Source organism: Panthera onca, chromosome A1 (genome assembly GCF_046562875.1).
Source record: "Panthera onca isolate mPanOnc1 chromosome A1, mPanOnc1 haplotype 2, whole genome shotgun sequence".
In the NCBI taxonomy this organism is placed as follows: domain Eukaryota; kingdom Metazoa; phylum Chordata; class Mammalia; order Carnivora; family Felidae; genus Panthera; species Panthera onca.
In genome coordinates this window covers 82,968,334-82,988,480 of record NC_138339.1, presented here as the reverse complement: position 1 = coordinate 82,988,480, position 20,147 = coordinate 82,968,334, and the positions used below count along the sequence as shown (strand labels likewise).

At 38.5% G+C, this 20,147-nt stretch overlaps 1 protein-coding gene across 4 annotated transcripts in view; it reads right to left on the bottom strand.

The window, feature by feature from the left end:
- Nucleotides 1-20,147, bottom strand: part of KIAA0825 (KIAA0825 ortholog) — a 386,168-nt gene that overhangs the window by 233,441 nt on the left and 132,580 nt on the right. For all 4 annotated transcript variants that reach the window (XM_060637682.3, XM_060637680.3, XM_060637684.3 and 1 more), the window contains 2 exons: nt 16,046-16,156; nt 1,517-1,656 (listed from right to left, as the gene is read on the bottom strand). In XM_060637682.3, coding sequence (XP_060493665.2) covers nt 1,517-1,656; nt 16,046-16,156 — 251 coding nt within the window. The remainder of the gene's footprint in view (nt 1-1,516; nt 1,657-16,045; nt 16,157-20,147) is intronic.

Genomic DNA, 20,147 nt, shown 5'->3' with positions numbered 1-20,147 from the left:
GGATTCAGGGTTTGGGAGAGGGGTAATCTATGAATTTCTGTTCGGAACACAGCAAGATGAGGAGTTGAGGTGACCTTTGGCACCACAAGATTTTATGAGCTTAGGAGCACCTGAGCAGGAGCAATAGTCTCACAAGGAGATCAGCAGTGAAGCACTTTCCCTAAATAAGTGGCTTTTGGGAAGCCATCATCAGGGTGGGTGGGAGAGGAGAATATGGGGAACTTGTTGTGTGCAGATCTGAGGAACTAAAAATTCCCAGAAATGACTGGAGCCATCTGGACAGGAGAACACTATAAGCCTCATTTATATACCAACAGGCTGATAGGGCCTGGTGACATCTGCCTTATTTATATACAAACATAATAACAACATAAGGCAGCATATACTAAAGGGCAAATAAGTTGCCAAGATAACAAACACTGTGAAGTTCAGGGGAGGAAGAGAACAGGGTCAACTAGAACATTCAAAGATCTGGAACGTCAACTGGTCCTGGGATACTACTGGTGGAGGCTGGGCTGTCTATGGAGGGTCTTTCAAGTCGAAAACAAATGGGTGAGCCAAGGTGTGGAGGGAGCAGGTGCACGTAACTTTAAGGACAATGGGCTGAAATAAGTGTGCATATGTGTGCAGGCACATGCACGCATATAAGTGAATAGTGGGGGATAAAAGGTTAGAAAACTACTCTTGGGTCACATTTGAATGACAGATGGATGGGAATTAGGTACTTCAGGTGATGAAGAGCTAGAAAAAAAAGAATGTGATGCATGAAACCTACAGTGAAGCTAGTGATTGAAAAAGTTAGTCTGGCTTCATGTGGGGTATAGAATGGAAGGAGAGAAACGTATAGGGGTATGTGAAAATGGTTAGAAAACTCTTCAAAGATATAGCAGGAGAGCAGTGGAATATAATTAGATTGGCATAATTTCACTTACCATTTTCTAAAATAGCACTTACAGGGAAAAAAGTAAATCTAATTAAGAGAAGTATGGTCTTGTATTACTCTTCAATTTCCATTCATACTTTTCTTACAATGACTTCTCTATGTCCCAATGGATATGGCTGTAAGCCACAGTTTGCTTGTTTATAAATTACATAAGCCCTCTTCATGATCCACTGAAATTTCTGGTGTAGTTCTAATGCAATTTCTCTCTTTCTCTGTCTTCCTTTCTCTCCCTCTCTCTTAGATCTGGTTGAGACTTCTGTTTTTGACATTTAACTATGTTTGTATAATATTCTTGGGCATCTCAAACTCCAGATATTAATATATTTCTATATAATGATAGTTATGATAAACTAGAACCACATAAAAAGATAATATTCCCACATTTTGAGGTACCAAAAAGAATCTTTTCAATAGGTTTATAAAGTGATTCAATATTTTGTTTGCAGCTAACCCCACTGACTGTTGATACAAGGCAGTTGGTTTACATTCCTCTGCCCATGTTCAAATAGGGAAAAAAAATTCATTCAACTTGAGCAATGACTGGGTTTTTTGAGGACATTCTCATATACTCACTTGAGCTCTTCAGCAAGATTCTCAGTAAAAGACCATCTTGATGCAGTAGGGTTTCCAGAAGCAGGTTCCAATTACAACCTGGCTGGGATAAGAGCAGTTTCAATTGACCCTCGGCTGTCAGTCGTCCAGATGATGGAGCCCTTTCGAAATGTAAGATAAAGATAGAGTAATGAAGTTAATTTATCTATGAAATTAATAGCCTTAAAGTACAGATGTAATGCTAACTCCTTTAAATGTCAATTCCTCCTAGATTACTCTGAAAACGCTTTCATGCTTGCTTACTTTAGGGTTGCTCTGGGAAGGAATTACATTTAATCTCAACTAGCTAAAAGCAAATTAACATTTGGTAGCCTGCCAAATTTAAAACTGATACAAAATAACCATGCCTATATTTCACAAGACTATGTCTGTTTTTGTTTCATGGAGCAAATTGAAATTATTTATGCATTTATTTTAATTGCATTTATTTGTTCATTCACCAAATATATGAGTGTCTACTATGTGCTATTAACTCCTTTCATTATTCATGGAAAGAAAGTTACAGTGGGTTTTGACTACTTGTAATTGGCCATGTACTGTGATTGCTGATAAAACTAAAGGAATTCAAAGCTTCTGTCAAGGGTCAACTGTAATCTAATTATTTAATAGTAAAGCCTTAAATCAACATGCAATTATCAGAGCCACTGTAACAGTCACACTGCTACCTACTTGGGTAATCATTTCATCAAAGAGAAATAAATCCAAGGCAAATAGACTTCTACTTGGGAAGTAATTATCAGTGTTGAATAGAAAATCAAAATCAGGTCTCCACATTACTACATTAATTTACCAATGAATTGGCAAGAGATAAGGAAGTAAAAGTAGAAACTGAAAACTGATAACATTATTCACTTTTTCCTTTTAAGATCTCAAAGTTTAGATTGGCTGAAGATCACAACATCCGAAATCAGCTTACAACCACAACAACAGAAAAGGCAGGAAATGATCGAACTCAATCTGGTTGCGACCATAAGGGTTGTGGGAATAGGGTGGCATTGGGAAGGAACGATGTGACTGAAATGGAAAGGTGTGAATGAGAACACCATATGCTTAGGAGCAGAAAGAAGCAGAACAAAGGGTATTGCTGAGAGAGACGATTTGTCGCATAATTCCCGGATGACATTTACTGAGTAGTGAACCAACCAGTTACCAGTTTACTCAAGCCAGTGGTTTTCAAAGGTTGGGCCCTGGACCAGCACCAGCAGCATCAACTGAGAACTTGTTTAAAATGCAAATTCCCAGGCCTCATCCTATCAGAAATTCTGCGGTGGGTCCCAGAAATCTGTGTTTTAATGGAATATGACGCCCTCTTGGGTGTGAGAACCACTGTGGTAGGCAGTACCTTCTGGAGCACTGGCAGTAGGGGCAGGCCTACTTGATATCATTTCTCTTCTGTCTGTGCCTTTGTGCCCTTACAGGTCCACCTTGGCTGCCACCCATGCAATGAAGTCCTCACAACACTTTACTTACCTTAATCCCACCCATCCCTCAATTTGCAGCAAAAACATCACTTTCTCTGTTCAGTCTTCACTAAAAATTTCTCTTCATAGGAGTTTCTATCACTCTAAATTAAAGCACTTATGGCAATTATACACATTTTAGCACTTTATTATTTCATCAAGTAAAGCTTTATCTGTCCACTCAGAGTCAGGCCTTGTCGGGATGCTCGTTTTATAACCCCAAAGCTCCCACCAGCAAACTAAGCTCATTTAAGGGCACTGTAAATGTTAACTGATTGACTCATATGCTCACAGATGGGTAGGCAAACTCTTTTTAAAAAAGAAGATACTTTGTCACAAGGCTGATTTGAGCAGTGAGAGGATCTGAAGATATAAAATGAAATTTCAAAGCACCTTCCCTTGGTTTGGCTTGGGTTGGCTTGTGTGGCATCTCACAACATTATGATGCAAAATCCTTCAGCCTTACATGAACTTTGGACCCACCCAAAGTGAGATTCTCTGATAACATAACTTAAAACACAGAAATTCCTTGGGTAATTGATTGGTCACTTAGCCAGGAAAACTCCTGTCCTAGGTGAGCTGAAGAGAGAAGCGGGGAGTTAAACTTAACTCTCAGGCCAGAGGAATCAAGGCCTTCAGTTGAAGAGTTCTGAATTACTTTGGGTACTCCCAGGCTGGTCTGGCCCTTGCAGAAGTTCCAAACATAGTACCAAAGGATTACACTAGGTGAGTCCTTTGACTGAAACACTAAAGCAAATCTTCACAATGGCTGTCCCTATTCCCATCCTAACTCCCAGGTGCTGACTTCTGGGAACTTGCTTGGGCTTCAATAGATGAAAAGTAACTAGTTGGTAGTAAGTTATATATTAAAAGTGACTTAATTTTTAAACATGTCCTACCTATATATTTCACTTGAGTTGAATGCTGATTTAAAGATACTTTTAATAAACTGAAAGATTTAGTTTGATGGAGTATTGAAAAGGAGGGGATTGTTGAGAGACAAGCTGAAGAAGAAGATAGGAGCCAGATCATGGAGGGCCTTATTAGGCAAAGTGGGGATCTGGGACTGGTTGAAGAATTTAAGGCACATGAGTTTCCTGATCTGGCTACAGTGTGGAGAGTGGATTGGAGGGGGTTAGTGTATTTGCTCAGCCCTTTAGACGTGTAATAAAACAAAATAATTTGAAGGTCATTTCATACTACTACATCTGAATACCTGGTTATAAATAAAACCCCTCATTTACCAGATGGGAAACTGTGTGTTGAAATGTACCTCAATTCTTGGATCTTTCAACTTATCACAGATTTTGAAATGTACAGTAGAATGACTCACTATGAGGAAAAATAAAATATTACAAACATTCCTTAATCACTAAGCTCCGAGTAATAAATGCATTGAGGAGTCTGTGTTGGGCATATGGAGAAGCATATGTTCCCTCATCCTTTGAGCTGGTAGAGCTGTGAATGTGAGATTAGCCTCACAAAAAATGACAGAAAGGGAAATTTTATACATATATATATTTTATATTTTTGTTTCAAATATGTACATGTTGAATTCCAGTATAATACAAAGAAAGAGAACAAAAATTTATAAATCCACTGGAACTCATAAAACTTATACTGGGAGACAAGATGAATTTATGGCTGGGTTTTTTTAGGCTTATACTCTAATAAGTGCTACATTTCTGGGGCATGAATTACCCTAAAGAATTTTTCAAGTCCTAGTAGTAAGAAGCAATATAATAATAGGGTTCAATCATTACTGGTTATGAAACTAACAAATTATTTTTACAGAATCTTCATGCAAAACCTAAGCTGTATTTGGGTGTGTTTACTTTATGGAAGCTCATCAGGTAGTTCACTTGTAATTACTGCAATTTTTTTAGTATGAACTCATACTGTAGTAAAAAGTTAAAAAAAAAAAAAACTTAGCTGTGCCAGTATGTACGGGCTTGACTTCCAACCATGGTTGTGCATGAGGCACAGAACAAGAGAAGGCTCTGTAGCAGGTTCAGACTGCATGACCATGGGATCCACTGATCCTACTATATATGTTTCATGCAGATGCTGTCAGACTCGGAACACATTGGAATGGACTCTAAAATTCACATCTTGGGAATAACACCCAGCAATGTTGAGGCACTGTCCTTCAGGATTTGATATTTACTTTGAACCAATAGCCATTATATGGTAATATGTCCTAAAAGATAAACTACACGAGTCTGGGAGTCAAGAGTAAAATTAAAAGGGGCCCCCCTCACTGGTGCTCCTAATGATCCACTTGGGGAATCTGTGTTTTCCATTCCCACAACTCCCCATAAGTCCTGGAGGAGTAGAGGTTCTGGTTTCCATGGTGGGGTGAGCTGGAGTACACACACCTCTACCAGGGTACCATCAAGAATCCCAATAAACTTAATGTTACAGCTGCCATCTGGTCATTTGTGGCTTCCCATGCCAGCAGTCTAGCAGGCAAAGAAAGGAGTTATTATATTGGCAAGGGTAATGAACCCTAATTATTGAGGAAATGGAGTTGCTATTGCATAAGGGGAGCAGGGAGGAGTATGTCTGTGACTCAAGGGATTCACCAGGGCAGCTCTCAATGCCCTCCTGAATGTTAATAATCATAACCAGGACGCAGAAATAACAACATTCTGGTAAAGGAATGGTAGCCGGGGGTTCAACTCCTCAAGGATGAATGTCTCAGTGACTCCACTGGGCAAGCAACATAGCTCAGCAGATGTGATTGTCAAGGGTGAGGAGAAGTTGGAATAAGTCACAGAAAAATGTAATGATGATTATCATTTGCAGACTCGGGAATAATTGTAGTAGGAGATACTCTAGCTTGTCCCATTAACGCTACTGCAGTATTTTTTTTAAAGCTGCTTTAGCCAGGCATCACCTTGAAGAATCAATGGTAAGACTCAGAGAAATTAACATGGGTAATGAGTGGATTTCAGTAATGTAAGGGGTACACCAAAGCAGGTGTTGTTAATGTCCCCACATTCTCTTGTCCTTACCACTCACTTGACCTGGCCTGCATTTCTCTGCCTTCCAGCAAGACAAGTTGGAAGTGCCAGTGAATTAACAGCCCCAGAGCAGCCTTCAACCAATGACTGATGGAAGTTGCTATATAAATGCCTCAGTATCCTTGCTCCCTTGGTGGGATAATGCTGATATATATGCCTTCCACAATGGCTCCAAGAATTTCCCCAGAAGGTTTAAGTTCTGGTTATTCCTTCGGTAGTTGGCTTGATTACACGAATCTTTATTTACTGTCTTTCTTTCTTCGTCCCACTTACCCACTCCCCTTCCAGGGTTTCCTCCACTTAGAAAATAAACTACTTTCACTTGAATCTTTGTCTCTGGGTCTGCTTCTTAGGGAAATCTAAAATAAGACATGCATAGAGACACTTTGAATTCACCTCACTTAATCTTTGTTTCAGGAATACTGAGAAACTACTCAAAGGTCATTGAATTAATAAATATAGCTACTGGACTCTGAACCCAGGTCTTTCTGACCCATGTTCATTCCTGTACTCCATGTTGCTCTCAATTCAACCTGGTTGATATTTGGTGGGTAAGTTATATTTTCCAGCATTGAGCATGTTCGACTCTATTCAACCTCCTGATTGAAGACACCATCTTTTTGACCCAAAATCAAGTTTGTGGTCTCAAGGCTGATTCCCAAATTGGAGCCACGTTATTCAAGGTATCTAGGAGCTGATTTCAACCAGATGGTTCCTGTCATGGATTGCTGGACCAAATTTATACCAGAGGCCATAAGTTACATGATTCAGAGAACAAAGGCAAGGGCACGACTAAAGAGAAATGGACAGTAAAAGCCTTCAAGTGAGAAAACAAAAACAGAAGAGAAGCCCTGTTTTACTGTACTATTCTTGGCTTTCCAAAACTGATCTTTTACAATCTTCCTAGGTAAATAAGTAAATACAAATATTTAAAGCAATTTTGTCTTCTTTCTCTAGGAAAATAACTTTAGTACCAGAGGAAAATAGTTCAGGGAAAAAACCCAAGTCAAGGCTCTATGATCTTTATAATTAAAGGTGATTCAATAAACAGAAATCATACAAGGTTCACCTGCACATTTACATACAGCATTTGCCTCGCTTTTTAGTAATTCTGTTCACTTAAGTAGATTTACACTTCTAAAGGGTCTCATTTTTTTTTACAGTTGGTTGTATCTACATTATCTGTGTACAAATTAGAGGGCAGGTGTTAAAACTATGAGGAGCTGTGTTATGTCCTGATTTTAGCAAAATTAAACTTTTTAGTTGGGATGACCCCATTTCCCCCAAATCACCCAAAGATATTAGTATCCAAAACTCATAGCCCAGATCCACACTTTAATATTACATAGGTTAGTGTATGCTACTTCTTAAAATATATAAAATCTAATTTTAATATTTCTTCATATCAACCATCACTTTTGGAGTCCCCTTGAAGTGCTAATTTAGCGACTGAGTCACGAGACACTGGACACTACTGAATCACTCAGTCATCCATTTTGAGGAGCAGAAGTTAGCTCTCTAGCACCTTTAATTGTTATTGGTCCCTGTCTACCAGATAATAAATGCCTGTTACAAGGAGTTCAAGAAACGTCTCTCTTAGCATCACGTTTCAGATAACTGAGGCTCAGTAAGAAAGTGGTTCAATATTCTATTCACTTTACACATTTATGAAGATTCATTTTCATATGTTTGGGTAACTGATAAAATCTGCCACTTTCTGAAACATATACGAGCACAGCAGTACCGAATGACTGTTTAGTAAGTACTGATGTGATGAGGCATGTTAGCTCATTTAATTAATCCTCACGACTCTCGTAGGAGAGCGTCTCAGAAGTCAAGGAAGGAAGATGTTTCAAGATGGAAGAAGTATTGCAAGCTGTTTGCAAGTAGATCAGTAAAATTGTACTGTATGTATGTTTTAACTTTTCCTCCAAAATATAAATATTTCCTATACAAGGAGACTGAAGTTCATATAAGTTAAATAATTTTCCAAGATCACAAAACTATAAAAGTCTATAAATCATGTCTGTCTCATGTGAAAACCCATTCTATTATCTCATTGCTGGCTCTAACGCTATATTCTCATTTACATAATACCTTTAAACCATAATAGAAAAGGGAAGATATGAATAAATATCTAGATATATCAAGTAACTAGTTCATTGGACATTTTAGCTTCTTTTAATAACGGATCCACAGACATGCGACTTTCTAAAAAACCTTTTCAATGATCCAGGTGCTTGTTCGCTCACACTCTGGAACAACCACTTAAGAGCTTTGGTGTTAAAAGGCTCTCATTTCTCCTTCCCTGACTGTTGGCTCCAAGTCAAAGCTTGGCACCTCATCAGAGTACAAGATCTCTAAGCTCTTTTCCTGAGTCCTGTGGAACAGGCTGTCAGAAGCAGCTGGGAAACCAAAACTCTTTTTTGTCTTCCTCCCCAGATGTTTTATCCTAAGGATACTAGAAGCCACCTCCTCAATAAGACCATGCGTCCTGTGCCTGCGCTTTACCATTCAAATCAAATGTTTGAAAAGAGCTCCATGTACCATTTAGCCTGGCAATATCTGAAACAATATTATAATGATTCATGTGTTCCTTCATTCACTTATTCATTCAACTACTATTTGCTGGCTGATTTCTACCTGCTAGGTCATGTATACACAACAGTAAGCAAAAACAGTCACTGTATTACAGAACTTAGTGAAGAATATATGTATAGTTTAAATGACCATACAAATAAAGATAAAATTACAACCATAAAAACTCGATGAAGGAAAAGCAAAAAAGATGCTTTTAGAAAATGCAGTGAGGGGCGCCTGGGTGGCTCAGTTGGTTAAGCGTCCGACTTTGGCTCAGGTCATAATCTCGCAGTTCGTGGATTTGAGGCCTGCATCGGGCTCTGAGCTGACCGCTTGGAGCCTGGAGCCTGCTTCAGATTCTGTGTCTCCCTCTCTCTCTGCCCCATCCCCACTCACATTCTGTATCTCTCTCTCTCAAAAATAAATAAACATTAAAAAGAAAAAGAAGATGCAGTGAGAAGTGAACCAGTTTTTGTGGTTGATAAAAGGCTTCCATACAGAGGTCACACTGGAGCTGAGATATGAAGATAAGTTGATATTAACTAGGTGAAAGAGAATAAAGACATCTCAGGGAAAGGGGAAAAGCATGTGCAAAGATCCTGTGGCAGAAAGGAGTGTGGCACAACAAAGAAATGTAAAAAGGCTAATGTCGGGGCGCCTGGGTGGCGCAGTCGGCTAAGCGTCCGACTTCAGCCAGGTCACGATCTCGCGGTCCGTGAGTTCGAGCCCCGCGTCAGGCTCTGGGCTGATGGCTCAGAGCCTGGAGCCTGTTTCCGATTCTGTGTCTCCCTCTCTCTCTGCCCCTCCCCCGTTCATGCTCTGTCTCTCTCTGTGCCAAAAATAAATAAAAAACGTTGAAAAAAAATTAAAAAAAAAAAAAAAAGGCTAATGTCTGCAGAGCAGAATCACAGGATAGTATGGTGTCAGAAGAGGTTGCAGAGGTGGGTAAGCCACACCTACGTAAGTCTTATAGGATGCTAAATGTTTTTGTTTACACTTAAGGACACAGAAGAATTCATGGAAAGTTTTTAAGCCATGAATGTGAAATGATAAAAATTTGGTTTTGAAAATAGATTTGGATTTAAGGAATCTCTGGCTGCAGTTCAGAAAACATTGGACATAGGAGTCAACATACATATAGGAAGAAAACTAAGAGGTCACTGCAGTTACAGAGGAGAAAGATGATTGTTAGGACTAACGCAAAGGTGGGCAATGGACAGCAAATACTAGGGGTTAAAGTAAATGAGACTTAGCAATGGACTGGATACAGTAGGAGAGAAAGAGGGAGGTATTCAGGTTGTCTCCCATGTCTCTGGCTTGTACAACTGCATAGAGGTACCATCATCTAAACAGGGAATAAAAGAAGGGGAGCAGTTTGGAGGAGAATATCCTAAGTCCAATTTTGGTCATTTTGAGTTTGAGGTGTCTTTGTGATCACCAGGTGCAACCTTCAGGAAGGCATTCAGGTATGGCTGGCACCCATGGATATACGGGTCTGTAGTCCCAGGAGAGGTAAAAATTAGAGACTTGAATCTGAGGGCACACAAGGAGTACAGGAAGCTACAGGCATGTTTCAGTTCACCTGGAAAAGTTCTGCAACAGAACACTAAAGACGTTCGATATTTCATGGCCAGGTCTATCTAGGGAGATGAACTGGCAAAGGAGACAGAGAAAAAGCAACAGAAAAGGAGGAAGAAGATTGGGAGAATATGTCAGGAAGAATTGGGAGAGCATCTCAAGATGGAAGAAGTGGTTAATGGTATGTGTAGTTATTTGAGGAAAGGGGCTTTGTCTCCAACTTCATTGTCTACCTCTTTCCTCACCGTTAACACCTAGCACAGTGCCTTACTTGGAGAAAACATTTTAAATGCATTTATTGAGAAAATGAATAAACATCTCTTGGTGAACTGGATAAAAGGAAAGACCCACAAAGCATATAATATAATGAAGCCAAAAGTTAATATATTTAGGGAGGGAAAATGTATATAAATATAAAACAGGATTACACTGTGTAAAAAAATAATAGAAACAAAAGCAGAGTGGAAAGAAATATCGGCAGCTCAGAATGGACTGGCCACAAATCCAAACATCATGTTGTCATCATAAAAGAAAATGAGCAGTGTAAAATGAATGGGCTGTTTACTCACACTGATTACGTTACTTGGTTTCAGTGTGCAGTTATGACCTACTTAGGTAAGGAAGACTGGAAAAATATTAGGAAATATTTAAAGAACCACAAGAAGATGAAAGTTTGGAAAATAATAAAAAGCATTATAATATAATGGCATAATTGACTAAGATGGTATTCTTCCTTGAACATTTATATGAAAGCACAGTATGGTGTCATAGTATTAACCTTGAGATTAATATATTCTCCACATGCCTCAGTTTAATCTAGTATGAAACTGATTACCCTTTCTAAATCAACTCACATTGTTAGCCTATGCCAGTGCTAGGGATAATGAATACAGTACATTTCACTTACTGCTTTGAAAATACATTTATTTTCCCTAAAGCAAACTCTTCTAAACTCTATTCCAGGGATTCTGGGAGAATATGAAACATTCTATTTTTACCAATTTATATACTTCATGGGCTTTTGCTAGTAATCCTACAGACAAATTGATGGTCCATACAACTGTGTATGCATTTGTAACTCTTATTTTAAGTCTTAATTTCATGTCCTCCTCCTTGCTCTGCTTCTTCCTTCTCACCTACTTTTAATTCATTATCCTAATATATTTAATACTTGTTAAAGGCCAACTTAAATCCTTTCTAAAACAATGCACATGTGCAAATAAATAAGCAAATAGGTGAATAAGTTACTAAGATCCTTCATAATATTAGATATTTCAGTCACCTCTACCCTCAGACGTACCTTTTCTAAAAAAGAAAAGCCTAATATATTTTTAGTTTAGCATCATCCAACCCATGTGTTTCCCTGAACAGTTCATTTTAGTTGCTAAAGTGAGGAATGGAGTTTTGAAGAATAATTTGGGGGTGAAAAAACATACAGAAACAGCAGGTGTATGTGAGGGAAATGGATGGAAAGGTGGAGATTAAAAAAATTTTTTTTAACATTTATTCATTTTTGAGAGACAGGGCGCAAGCAGAGGAGGGGCAGAGAGAGAGGGAGACACAGAATACGAAGCAGGCTCCAGGCTCGGAGAGCTATCAGCACAGAGCCCGATGTGGTGTTCGAACTCACAAACCATGAGATTGTGATCTGAGCCAAAGTTGGACGCTTGATCAACTATGCCACCCAGGTGCCCCATGAAAGGTGGAGATTTTTAATGTCACATGATGGTGGTCTAGGAATTCACACTGCAATGTGTCACAAGTATGAATCAACATGTTGAGTTATTTTGAAATACTTTCGTTGCTTCTCTGGGTTCCTGTGACTATTCCACTGTTCTAAAAGTGTTAGATCTCAGGTCACATGGATCCTGTCTTTCTGGGCATATTCTGTGGACCTGTTAGAGAATAATTATCAGGAAGTATTGCCTTCATGGCAGGAGAGCTCATCCTGTACCTTGTATGGAGAATTTAGAAAGGCAAAAAGGAGAATAAAGGTATTACAAGAAAAGAAACTACATGAAGGTCTGAAGCTGAGAATAAAAAATAATAACAGTGAAAAGTATCGAGTAACTGTGTCTTAAAGACAAGAGAGACTAACAACTGGAGTAGAGAAAGCTGTTGGGTGCTCCAGAAAATGAGCCAGCCCTGTGGGCCAAGCGGAAGCTACAACAGATTTTTGAGCAGGAGAGTGATATAATGAAAACAGTACTTGAAACATGTTAAATAGTATTCAGATGGACTAAGGTTGGTGTAATGGGTTGGAGAGAAAGGATGGTTCTAAGAGAACAGTCAAGAAAAGATCAACTGAACCTGATAATACACGAGGAACAGGCAAAGAACCAGCTCAGTATGGAAACTATAATCAAGATTGCTACCCTACATGTGTTTCAGAATGATGACACTCCTAATACAAAAGACACCATGCAGAAAGGACAAGGGAAGATTGGAAGGAAGGATCAGTTGAGGACATCATAGTAGATCTCCAGTAATACAGTGGGTCATTTGAGAAATGCGAGCAGCCAGACATACAATGTTGAGGGTAAAGGTAAGTGCTTAGAGCTAGAGACGCAAAGCTGGAAATCATCTGCATAGAGATTATAGGATAAGCCATGTGAACAAAAAAGCAATAAAAAATGGGTTTCTTTTTGTTAAAAAAAATTTATATTAATAAAGACAGTCCTGACTTTCGATGGTTCGACTTACGATTTTTTAGCTTTATGATGGTGTGAAAACAATAGGCTTTTAGTAGAAACCGCACATCAAGTTTTGAACTTAGATCTTTCCCCGGGCTAGCAATATGCTGTACGATATGGAGCTGGGTGGTGGCAGAGAGCAGCAGCTCGGGCAGCCGTGCGGTCATGGGGTGAACAACCCAGACGCTCACAACCACTCTGTACCCGTTCAGCCATTCCATTTTTCACTTTCAGTAAACAGTCAAGATATTACATGAGATATGCATCACTTTGTTATAAAATAGGCTTGTGTTAGATGATTTTGTCCAATTGTAGGCTAATGTGAGTGTTTGCACCACGTTTAAGGTAGGTAAGGCTGAGCTATGATGATTCGTAGTTTAGGCACGTTAAATGCATTTGTGACTTAACAATATTTTCAAACTTATGATGAGGTCATCAGGATGTAACCCCATCACTAGTCCAGGAAGATCTGTAAAATTAAATTGTTTTCATTATATGAAATACAGAAAATAGGTAAAATGATACATATAAAAATCAAAATTGCTTGCAATCCTACCATATAAAGATAAAAACTATAAGCTCCCTAGCATATATCCTTTCAAGATTTGTTTTTACATACATGCTTTTTTAAAGTTTTTTTTTGTTTGTTTATTTAGGTTTATTTGTTTTTGAGAGAGAAAGATGGAGAGAGCAAGAGAGACAGTACGTGGGAGTAGGAACAGAGAGAGAGGGAGAGAGAGACTCTCAAGGAGGTTCCGTGTAGTCAGCTCAGAGCCTGATGCAGGGCATGAACTCAAGAACTGTGAGATCATGACCTGAGCCAAAATCAAGAGTCAGACATTCAACTGACTGAGTCACTCAGGCACCCCTCTATACATACTTTTTAATGCTATATGTAAATAATATGGCATAGTTCAACACTTTCAATTCTGTCCCACTTTCCAATAACTGTTCATCCCCTGGGAAACATGGGTCTCACATCCAGCAAGCTTGAGGAATCCACACACTAGATCCTTCCCCTGGACATAAACACTATAGATTAGTATGTAAGAGCCCCATAAAAGAGTCTTTACATAGTAAATAACTGACAATCTTAGACGTTTCACGCACACCTGTTAACATCTTTCTGAATATGTGCTCTCTAGTTGAGAAGCTTAGGTTCACCGTCCGCCTCCCAGCTTTGATGTCTTCAGAAAGTCGTTACTTACACATCACTGTACTCTTCATGAAAGAAGCACAGGAATACACACAGACTGGTGAGATATTTAAGAGAGACAATGTGCATGAAGCACCTAGAATGTCTGGTATATAGTTATCATTCGAAAAACTGGGCCAGTTTTGATGTCATAATCACTAACTGTAGCTTCCCTTTAACTATAAATCATAATTATTTGTCATTTTAATATTTTTCAATATCAACCCTTTTAATGACTCCATAGTAGTGTATCATATGACTGTCCTATAATTGACTTGTCTCATTCTATATTGTGGGACATTCATTTCCATTTTTTGTCTTTCAGAAATAATGTTTCCGCAGATATCCTCACATATAAAGCTTCATCAGCAGTTCTGATTAATTCCTTATGATTGATTCCTAGAAATTTCTGGGTCAAGGGGAATAAATATTTTTAAGGTTTTTGACACAGCTTACTAAAAAGTCCTCCAGAAAGCGTGTACCAAACTGCATTTCTGAGTAGTGACTAAGTAGTGACCCTCATGTGCTAATGTCTGTGTTGGATAATAGTGGAGATTGATTACTACACAGAAGCAGACAGAAAGAAAAGTCTTATTACATTTATACTTGCTGCAGGTATAGAAGAAAGAAAGAAGTTAAACATAAGAAGTAGCTATTTGAAAGATAAACCCATTTCCATGCTGACTTTCCAGGCCTCTTTCTAGGCTGAGCGACCCTGAAGGGCAAGTCTTATAGAGCAATGCCTAAAGTTATAGATGGTTAGAGAGCATAGATTATAGACCTAGGACCTAGGTCTATAGGATATATAGGATGTAGGCTCTACAGCATATAGATTATAGATCAATGGTTATAGATTAAGATGAAAGTGATACTACTAAAAGATTAAAGCAACTTCTTATTTGTGCAATAATGAATTTTAAAGAGTCAGCTCTGCTTTTCAATGACATAAGAGTCTATTTACATGCAAGCTGTTCAGTACTGAAATGACAGGGTACTGAGGGCATTCCATTTCTAGGAATCAATCATAAGGAGTTAATCAGAGATGGTGAAAATGTTTTATTTGTAAGTGAAGTAACAACAATACACTTGAATATAGAGTCTTATGGGTCACTGACCTCGGATTCCCCATTACCTATACGGAGACAGCAACTTAATAGGTCAACAGGGTATATCTATTGTATTTATGGAGACTTTGTGTAGGAGGTTTACACACCCTTATTCCTGGGTATGACTCTTGTTCCTCAAGAGTGAGATACACTCAGTAAATTTAGAGAGTGAAATCATGGATAGTGTATTTCCAAGGTGCATCAAGAATGTATGGTGATTAACAATATCTCCTTCAGCTACACATGATATATTTATTCACAGATACCAAGCAAAGGTCCTCTCCAATGATATATTCAGTGAAGAATCAAACTGACACTCTATATAATGCCACCAAATGTCATCAGATTATTCTGGATGTATATTTCATGCTTTAAATGATTTTTCTTATGTTTAAATGCTGTTAATTAAATAATAAAAGTTAAAGACCCTATTCTTAATTTTAAAGTTTCTCCTCTCTCAACTTTTACCTAAGGCTCTGAGTTAGTTACATGAATTATCCAGTTTTGCTGTCTTTTTTTTTTTTTTTGATACTTAGTTGTAGTACTGTCAAATCCCCAGTCATAGATCAAAAAGGATAAATTGTAAGATGGCTAAGCAATTAGAACCACTAAATTCCAAAAATTAACAATTTGCCATTATATCAGTAAAACTATGTTAGTAAATGATTATGTAGTTTGTATCCTGGATTCTTGAGCTAATAAAAAAAGAAGTAATACTTTTTACTTACCTATATAATATAAAATTTTGTAAGTTCTTTTTGTGAGATGCATTTCCCTCAATGAGTAAAAGTTTCTCCTAAACTTGAAAGAAATCACCGAATTTTACACAGTAAAGCATTTAGAGGTTCTCACCTGAGTAAAGAAGGGTAGAAATGTGATATGCAAGAAAACCAATGTAATGGTTGCTTAAAAAATGGTTTCATGGAATTTGAAGCAGAGTCATCCATGCCATGCTGAAAAGTCCTGGGGAAATAAAATAATTATTTCATAATATACAGAAAACATTACCCATGAAGACCATCAAACTTTTTATTCTCACTTAGTCAAAGTTAATGATTTTACACAAAATGATATCGTGTTAGAATGGACAATGCATTCATCCACTTGGAATCTGTGTTAATAGGTAACACAGAGGCCCCCATATAGCAATCCTTATACTTAGAAAGGCCTGACAATATCATCATTATATTATAATTCTCATTATAAAATTTGTCAAACATAAATGTATAAAGAATAGGACAGTAAATACCATTTCTATCTCCCTCCTCAACCTAGATCCAATAAATGTCAATATTTTGTCATATTTGCTTCATTTATGTAAGATGTTTAGCATAAAGATACCTCTCTTTATTATTTAAAGTGATTTATAAATACTAAACAATTAATGAGAATTTATAATTAATTCTGTATGCTCCTAAGAGCCTATAGAGAGCTTATAAAGAAGAATTTAACTGTAAAATATATGACTATGATTTCAAAATTAGAACAATTTGGCCAGAATATCTGGTTTACAACTATCTTTGGAGAAGTGACTATAACATTTTTCTTGGTTGGCCCAAATTCAACAATAAATCTTGAGGTAATAAGAAAGAATTTGCTACATAAAATCTTTAGTAGATAGCTTGGTTAATAAAATTTTTATCATAACAGGAGACTATACTTGCCTACATGGAGTGAGGAATAACAACTGGGAATATTTTAGAAATGGAATTGTTTGAAGTGGTACTCTTTTTATATATAGTACAGGAACAACAGCGTCTTTAAATAATATGTAGAACAGAATTCCATTCTGAAAACCCTTCTTACCTTTTCATTCCATATCCTGCTTCTTATAATATCACACTTTCCAAATTTGACCTAACTCTTCTCAGTCTGTCTTGCCAAATTGAACACCTTCTAATTAAATATACTTCAACATTTTTTAGACTTTAATATATCTCTTCTTTGAATATTTATTTATTTATTTATTTATTTATTTATTTATTTATTTTTGAGAGAGAGAGAGAGAGAGAGAGAGAGAGAGAGAGAGAGAATGAGCAGAGGAAGGGCAGAGGGAGAGAGAGAGACAGAGAATCCCAAGCAGGTTCCATACTGTCAGTGCAGAGCCTGGTGTGGGGGTTGAACCCACGAACTTTGAGATCATGACCCGAGCTGAAATCAGGATTAGGAGTCTTAACTGACTGAGCCACCCAGGGGCCCATAATATATCTCTTCTTTGAAAGCCATTTTTTTTTTTTACTAATTTTTTTTTTTTTTTTACTAAATTTCAGAAAGAACAAAAGTTACTAGATAGGCTTCAAAATGAGGCTGTCATATTTCCAAACCTTACATTACACTGTGTGAACCAAGCAGAAGCTTAGATCAGGATCCTAGGATACGCTTTTCTAAGGAGTATGGACTTTGTGCCAGCAGTGAGGAATCACTGAAGACTTTAGAGCATGGGAGTTATATCAGCTATCTTATATTTTCAAAAAATCACTTGTGCAATAGTGTGGAGTGTTGACTAAAGAGATCAAGGCTAGGGAAGATCAGGCAGAAGAGAACAATGTCCTAAACCAAAGTAAGAGGCAGAGGAGACAGGGAGTAGGAGACAAATATAAAAAATATAAAATTAATAGAATCAACGATATTCATTCCCTAAAGACATGGGGTTGGAGATGGCACAGGGAGAAGGTAGAAGGAGAAGGGCTAAGGGTTAAGAGAAACCTGGGATGGCTCGAAGGCATTTTACTTAGTTTCAGATATGTTGAGGGAACTGCAGGAATTTGAAGTATATCCAAAGAGAGACACCCACTTGAAACTTAGATTTGCTGATGTAACATATACAAGAGATATCTAGGGGGAAGATATTGATGTGGAAGTCATTAGCATAATGGCAAAGCCAAGGGGATGGCTGTGCCATTACCCAAAAGAAAGTGTAAAAGGAAAAGAGATGGTCTGGAACACACTGACAATTAAAGGATGAAGCGAGAAAAAGAAGCACTCAAATGAAACCAAGAAGGAATAATCAGAGATGCAGGCAAAGAGCCAGGAGACAGTGATGTTAGGTAAACCAAGGGAAGAAAAATGGCCAGTAGTGATAAAAGCTGCACAAAGGGTAATTGAACGTAGGGACAAAGATTTGAGTTAGCTACTGGGTAGGCATGGATGACCTGGCCCACGTTTTTTGTTTAGCATGATGAGGGCAGTTGCAGTGCATTGAACGAATGGTAGGTGTGAAAGTGCAGACAATGAGTGCATACTACATTTAGAAAGGAAACATAGGGGCGCCTGGGTGGCTCAGTCGGTTAAGCGGCCGACTTCGGCTCAGGTCATGATCTCGCGGTCCGAGAGTTCGAGCCCCGCGTCGGGCTCTGTGCTGACAGCTCAGAGCCTGGAGCCTGTTTCAGAATCTGTGTCTCCCTCTCTCTGACCCTCCCCTGTTCATGCTCTGTCTCTGTCTCAAAAATAAATAAACGTTGGGGCGCCTGGGTGGCGCAGTCGGTTAAGCGTCCGACTTCAGCCAGGTCACGATCTCACGGTCCGTGAGTTCGAGCCCCGCATCAGGCTCTGGGCTGATGGCTCAGAGCCTGGAGCCTGTTTCAGACTCTGTGTCTCCCTCTCTCTCTGCCCCTCCCCCGTTCATGCTCTGTCTCTCTCTGTCCCAAAAATAAATAAACGTTGAAAAAAAAAAAATAAATAAATAAATAAACGTTAAAAAAAAAATTAAAAAAAAAAAGGAAACATAAAAATAAAGAAAGAATTTTTTTTTTTTTTTTTTTTTTTTTAAGTAGGCTTCACACTCAGCACAGAGCCCAGTGAGGGGCTTGACCCTGAGATCAAGACCTGAACTGAGATCAAGAGTTGGGTGCTTAATTATCTGAGCCACCCAGGTGCCCCCAAAAGAATATTTTTAAATATAAAAGAGTCTTTGGAGAAAGAGTCAGAAGACAGAAAGAGTATTTAAAAGACTACAGCTACGGAGTAGGAGGTAAATGTGATCGAGAGCTCAGGTGAAAATATTTGTTTTGGTTGGGAAAAGAGATACATTGATCAAAGGATTTAGAGGGAGTAAGGATCGAGATAATTATTAAAATGGAAATGAGAAGTTAAAGTACATTCATGATGATCTAGGTTTTCTCAGAAAAGTATAGGGGCAAAGTCATCTGCTAACAAATAGTGGGATAGGGCAAGGTGGAGGGTTTGCTAAAGTGGAGGAGGATGGAAGAGAAAGCCACCCAGATGTAAGACAAACACTGGAGTTATCAGAAAGTACAAAAGGCCAGCTAAGTGAATGTCATGGGCAGTGTTCCAAATTCTGGATGGAGAGGCCAAGAAAGTGAGGGAAGAGAGAAGGGATATGCACTAGCAAGGGAGCTAGGAAGGGTTGGTACTGGCATAACGTGAGAGGAGAAGAAGCAAGCATTCTGGAAAGAGAGAAGACCTCATAGGAAAGCAGTCTGGAAGAAAAGGATGGGACAAGAGATGAAGGGCTTGATGAGAGACCAGTAGGGATCGGGGGCTGTGGTATTGTAACCTCTGCCCATTCTACCACCTACATGATTGAGCCCTTTGCATAAAGTCCGTTCTGTCTAATTATCGGGGGGGGGGGGGGGCAGTTCATTTCTCCAAGAATGAAAACCTTACCTAGAAAGTACTCTCTGCCATGGTCAGCTGGCTCTCTAGACTGCTCTACCTCAAAACCTTATAAAAAGTCTTCCCTGACTAAGAAATTTTCTATCTCACCACCTCATCCCTGTCTATGGTCTTATTTTGCTTTGTTTCTTCTTAGGACTTAAGTCTACCTCCGATCCTCTTACATTTATTTTTTTTGCTGTCTGCTCTGTACCCAAGGGGAGGGTCACTGAAGATTATCTAGAGGCAGTGCACGGGCACATGCAGGAGCTCTGGAGCCAGACAGACTGAGTTTGTATTTTGGTGTTTTGGGTGGGCTTTTTATTGGACACACAGTGTG